Below are 6,005 nucleotides of genomic sequence, written 5' to 3'. Positions count from 1 at the left end.
TTTGTTAATATTATGAAATATTTCATTTTTATAATAAGTTAGACAAAACATAACTTAAATATATATATATATATATATGAACTAAGCTTCAACTCCAAGTAGAGCCATTATATAATATAATTGATCTGATCCAAACAAACAAAAAAATCACATTTTTTTTTTTTTTTTGTAAGGAATGGGCTTTTACTTTGCTAATTATATAGTGGAAATACTTTCTAATTATGTAAGAGAAATTGCAGTATTATTATTATTTTTATAAGAGATGAACTTTGACTAATTATATACCATTGTGTTAACCCTTACATAAACCCCATATGAATTTCCATTAAAAAAAAAATTGTTTCCAAGTGAATATATATATGTATATATGAAATGAATTGAATTAATCAAGGACAGTAGATATTCCGGTTTCTTCCGTCCAATCCGAGTTCGGTTCGGTCCACGACCTCGGCCGAACCCCGAGCTTAAAATACAAAACCATCTCCATAGCCTCGAAAACTTTATTCTTATCCAACACCCCATTCCACGCCCCACTCACAATACAATAGTTATTATTATACGGTTGTCTATGGTGGTCCGAATGCTCCCCACGCGACACCAAAATCCCCGCATCTTGTAACCACAAAACCAGACTCGGTAGCCTACTCTTGGTCATATGTGCCCACGCATGAAATTGTTGGCTAAACATTATACACCCGGAAAACATAAACACAAACCCGAGAACCGTCGGATCATCGCACGCCAAACTAACCGGCGTAACCGTAAACGCAATTATGCGGGCCAGGGCATGCAAGTTGTTGGCGAATTGTCGCCTGGTGATTGTCCAGGGCCATCTGTGATGGCCCTGAAACGCCTCGATCTGTGATCCAAACAACGGGGTGGTTGAATCCCCGTAGTTATCGATTCCCCAATGATAAATACCCGAGCCGAGATCTGCCAGCACGTAACCTAGTACGGCTGCTAGAATCGGCTCGGGGAAGGAATGGGACTGGGCCGCATGACCCAAGCACTTCACGAGGGAGAAGAGGAGGGAAGTGCAGCCGCTGGCTAACCATGCCCGATGAGACCATGTGGATTGGAGGCTGGGGTCGGTTAGTGTTGGTCGGTTTTGGTTTAGGGGTGCGGAAACGTGTAATGGAACAACCTTAAGGATGGTTGGATTAGGGTTTCGGGGAGGTTTGTGTGGTGCGGCGGCGGTTGAGCAGTAGAAACGGGTGGGTGTATAGAGGGAAGGATGGTGGTGGTGGAGTAGTAGAGATTGGTGATGATGGGATAAGATTGAAGACATGTTGTTATTATTATTGGTAATAGGCAAATAGAAAGAGCTAGATATGAATTGGATGGCTTTAGTATATGTAATACAAGTTGTGGCTGTGGAAAGAAAACGTAGTTTTTGGTTGAGAGAATGAAATTGCTTCTTGGGTTTGTGGTTTAAAAATAAGATGCGTGGGGCAACAAATAAGACTATTCTCTTTTAAAGACCCATTTTGAAACTTTATTGACAATTAATTAATTAACTTATTTTTTAAGATAGAAAAAATTAGAATGATCTAGTAGTCATTTCAATTTAAAACTTCTTAAATAAGAATTGAATGTGTTTTTTCTCTTATGACTTTGTCACTCCTAATGATTTCCAACAATTAAATTTTAGTTTAAATAAATAAATAAAACACTAACTAAATTTATATTTAATAATAAACTAAATAAATATATCATTGATTTTTGTAGTCTTGTTTGCATGTCATCATTCGTGGTGGTGGGTGGTCTACAATTTTGCATTTTCTTCTCCCCTATTTTGGTCAGATGTCACTTTTTATTTACTTATACTTTTTTTATCTTGGGTTTTTTTATTATATTTATTTTGAAATAATTGTTCCTAAAAAAAATAAGTTATTTAAAATTTTATAAGATAAATTATCAATATATTTTTTATATTTAAAATTTTATTAAAATAAAATAAATATATTTTAATATTTTATTTGATTAAATAAATACTTTAAATAAATAATAATAATAATATAATAAAAATCATGTAAAAAAAATAATAATAACCTAAAATTAAATGAAGCTCCACGTGCTACTACTTCTTTATGTCATCTGTCACCATTATAATTATATATATATATATATATATATATATATATATATATATATATATATATATATATTTAAAAAAATTAGCTACCGTTAGTTTTATAAATAGAAAGAAAAATATTATTATGTAAATGAGTGAAAAATATTCCTTTGGAAATAATTGATATGTAAAGAGATAAATGAGCATAAAAAACTCAAAGAACACATCATTCATATAGAACTTAAAATTAATTATTATTTATTATAAATTTTATAAGATATTATATTTAGTCATACATTTTAAAACTGGTTAAACTTAACACCTCATAGAACACCATTATTCTAACCAAAACCTCAACAACTCCGAATAATGAACTCAATAAGCATCCTTTACAAACAAATACTTACCAACAGGCGGTTTACACATAAACTAAAAGAAATTACACTTCATTTCTTTTGATTTTGTTTTTGGTATGTTGAATTTACACCACTATAACACAATCTAGAAACATATGATCTTAACGAAGATGTTGCGCCTTAGAAAAGAAAAATCTTCATTAACATCCTTCAATTTGATCACCTTCGCCTTTGTAAACAGGTATATCCCATATCTTAGTATTTTTCTTAGGATCATCTGTAAGTGCTAGATCTTTATCATCTTCTTTAAACGTTCTAGTCCATGTTTTACCCCGCATCATAACCAACCTTTCTATCATAAAAAGCTCGTAGTTGTTTCCAATCAAAGGGTCCAGAATCTTGCTATAATTTGATGAATACGCCAACTTATACCTGCAATGACGTTAAATAAAATCATTAATCCATCAAAGTCATTTCATTCATTTAAGCCTCGTTAGTAATGTACCTTTTAGCGAGGGGTGAAAAGAAACCGGGGGTCCTCTCATTGGAAGCAATAAAGAGTGTTCTTCCAGGTGGAACCCATTTTGAGATTCTACAAAGAATAAACTGTGGTCGTGTATCTCTGTCAAGATGGGGATGTAAGCTACGTTCAATACCAAATCTATCCTTCCTTGTTTTCAGTTTGTCACCTCTTCGAACATGAATCGCATCATAATCACCTAGATGCGCCTGAATCTGTAAACATATACATTTTTTACCTCATTGATGGGCTTTGGAACATTTAACTGGTGCAACATTATCCAACCGTGTTTTCTCAATTGTTAAAAGAACTTAACACCTAAAAGAAAGTTGAAAATCCATTTTCAAGGAGCTCCCGAAAATTTCAAAGTTTTTGAGAACGATCATTTGAAAGAAGATGAAAAAGGGACCAACCTGTTTTGCAGCAACCTGAAGCCTGTTGGAAGCCATGGATGGAAGAAATGAATATGGCAACAATACAGCACTATGGTTGTTTCTATCCTTGCACTCCATAAACCTGTAAAATTAGACAATGAAAATGTAACCTAACTATACAAAGATGTAAATAAAAGCATATAACATTATGTACATGTTTTTCAAAAAAGAAACAAAAATTTGTCCGAAAAAATTGGAAACTAAAAGGCATACCAGGAAAGAGGGCTGGCGGTTCGATTGATGAGCAAGATATTTGCATATTGACTTTTCTCCTTGAGATCAACCCTACTGATCCCCTCCACATGTGCAACACCTCTATTCCCCAGTTTCATACTTGTTGACATTACATAATGCCATGCTTTTGAATTGTCTAAAATGACAGGAACAGTTTCCGATATGAGTTCCAGATCATAAAGTGAATCCATAGCACACGAGCCAGCATCCCACCTAGAAATAGAACAATGGTTTAAATACATTTCCTTCATTCATCATAAACTCATATGATTTCTCATAAAAATGCAGCTACAGATCCACTCGTAGGCTCAATTTCTTTCAAAATCAACTTATAATGTATGCCAAAAAATCACTTATGCTTCAAACTCAACAACAATAAGAACAATAGCAACAAACTAGTTATTACTCTCTTAGAACTAATGAAGATACATGAAAAAAGATAAGGGGCATGTTTTCAATAATTTAGGTAGGGTTTAGTAATAGAAATTGGTTAGAGAGTCAAAGAAAGAGATGAAGACAGGAATGTCCTAAGCCCTTAGACGAGTAAACCATGAAGAACTTCCATGGCTAAGAAGAGTCTTGAACTCAGTTCATATCATATTTGATATCCTATACAAGCCTACTATCATCTATTTATACACTTCATTAATCATGAATACCAATTGTATCCCTAACTAACTAACTAACTATCTAACCTTCAAGAACTGTTCTCCTCTTAACACATCTTTCAGATTGAAATGACAGCAAAAGGTGGTTCATTCATCCATAAACATATCTTCCTTGCTCATTCTCAAATATGAACAAATATTTCTGCTTTAAACTCAACAACAGTAGCAAAAACATGTGAATTTACGTGTATTCAAACAAATTAACTATAACTTATTACTGTCTTAGAACTAATGAAGAAAAAGACAGTTGCTTCATCCATAAGCACATCTTCCTTGTTCTTTCTATAATATGGTGTGGGTTGTGTAAGAGATAAAACATAACACTTACATTTCATCTGCACTTGAATCCTCTGAACGGTGAAGAATTCCTTTCTTATTGTGTATTGGATTTATACACATCCTTGAAGGCATCACAAAAGTTCTGCCAAACAACACAAATGAAAGCATAAACATCAAATCATGAGTAAATAAAGAAAGTCAAAGTTGATTTTCATTTCTAAACAGCTCTTGTGAAGAAAAAATCGAAATACCAAACCAAGGATCAAATTCACAATAGGGATCAGTTTTCCAAAAAAGAATCCAATGATTGAGCTGTTAAATTGAACTGAGTTTCGAAGATGACATACCTTCCCAGAAACATGGCTTCTTCAAGGGCACATCTAAGGCTAGACTCTTGATGACCCAAACCCTCACAAGATCCGCAATGCTTTCCGGGGCAGTCGATCCTGTTTCCCCAGTAAAGGTACTTCTCAGATGAATTATAGGGTCTCTCATAAACAACACTCGACTTAACCAACGTGTTCTTCACTTTAGTGGAAAGGAAGGTAGAAACAATGTAAAGAAACGATATGACAGTGATAGATATAGTTAGTATAAGGATTGAAGATCTGGGTTTAGACTTGTTCTTCGAGTTTCTGTAAGTCGCCATTGTTGGACATCAGAGTAATCCTACCCTTCTCAACTAGTTTATGCTGATTCTCGACTGTCGAGGATATTTGGGTCCTTGGTTGATAACTAAAGATGAAAGCCGCTGTAAGATCCCATCTGGAGTACATTTAATCATTTTAAAGTCTCTCTCTCCTACGCGACTGTCAATTGGAATTAGGGTTTGTTGTTGCGGATACAGATCGCCTATCTCGTCAACTGGTTCATTTCTTCTTTCAACCTCCAAACTTTCGCCCCAATCTCTTCGTTTTTGTTGGAAGAAAGAGATACACAAGAGAATAATATTATAATACATATGTTATGCATTTTTAATTCTTAATTCTTAATTTAAAAGTTTGAAATTTTATTTATTATTTCTATTTCTTTTTTTTTATCAATTATATTATTTTGTTAAATACAAATGATCATTTAATTCTTTTAAGTTTATTGTGTGTTACCCACTTCTAAAATAAATAAAACAGAAAAAAATATATATATTTCAATTGTAGTAAACTTAATATGCATAACTAACTCTACAAATAAATTGATGCTTCAATATTTTTTCGGATTTAGTTTCGATTGTTAAGTACTTAAGCATATGTTTTTTTTTACAAAATAACAAATATATATATATATATATATATATATATATTAATAAATTTAATAATATTTCTCAAGTTTATGCATAAAATAATTTAATAAATTATTTATTTTCAAGCATATACACAAAAATATAATATGATGTTATTAATCGATTAAAAATATTATAATTTATAAAAAAAAGTATAATACTTT

General features: G+C 32.5%; 2 protein-coding genes across 2 annotated transcripts; both read right to left on the bottom strand.

The window, feature by feature from the left end:
• Window positions 1–258: 258 nt before the first annotated feature.
• Window positions 259–1,334, bottom strand: LOC124945473 (fatty acid desaturase 4, chloroplastic-like). Its single transcript, XM_047485919.1, has one exon. The coding sequence runs from the start codon at window positions 1,286–1,288 to the stop codon at window positions 383–385; it is 906 nt and encodes a 301-aa protein (XP_047341875.1). The 5' UTR covers window positions 1,289–1,334; the 3' UTR covers window positions 259–382.
• A 1,087-nt stretch (window positions 1,335–2,421) lies between these two features.
• Window positions 2,422–5,489, bottom strand: LOC124944930. Its single transcript, XM_047485277.1, has 6 exons — window positions 4,913–5,489; window positions 4,615–4,707; window positions 3,598–3,831; window positions 3,364–3,466; window positions 2,936–3,165; window positions 2,422–2,862 (listed from the first exon to the last, which is right to left on the bottom strand). Exons 1-6 carry the CDS (start codon window positions 5,212–5,214, stop codon window positions 2,631–2,633), a joined length of 1,194 nt encoding a protein of 397 aa, XP_047341233.1. The 5' UTR covers window positions 5,215–5,489; the 3' UTR covers window positions 2,422–2,630.
• Window positions 5,490–6,005: the final 516 nt, after the last annotated feature.

Source organism: Impatiens glandulifera, chromosome 7, assembly GCF_907164915.1.
Source record: "Impatiens glandulifera chromosome 7, dImpGla2.1, whole genome shotgun sequence".
Lineage (NCBI taxonomy): Eukaryota > Viridiplantae > Streptophyta > Magnoliopsida > Ericales > Balsaminaceae > Impatiens > Impatiens glandulifera.
This window is presented reverse-complemented; position numbering and strand designations above follow the sequence as displayed.

Coding starts and splice junctions, on each gene's coding strand:
- LOC124945473 (XM_047485919.1), bottom strand. CDS start 1,288: ATGTCTTCAATCTTATCCCATCATCACCAATCTCTACTACTCCACCAC.
- LOC124944930 (XM_047485277.1), bottom strand. CDS start 5,214: ATGGCGACTTACAGAAACTCGAAGAACAAGTCTAAACCCAGATCTTCA. Junction 3,467..3,597: donor ACCGCCAGCCCTCTTTCCTG/GTATGCCTTTTA, acceptor CTAATTTTACAG/GTTTATGGAGTGCAAGGATA. Junction 3,166..3,363: donor TTCAGGTTGCTGCAAAACAG/GTTGGTCCCTTT, acceptor ATATGTTTACAG/ATTCAGGCGCATCTAGGTGA.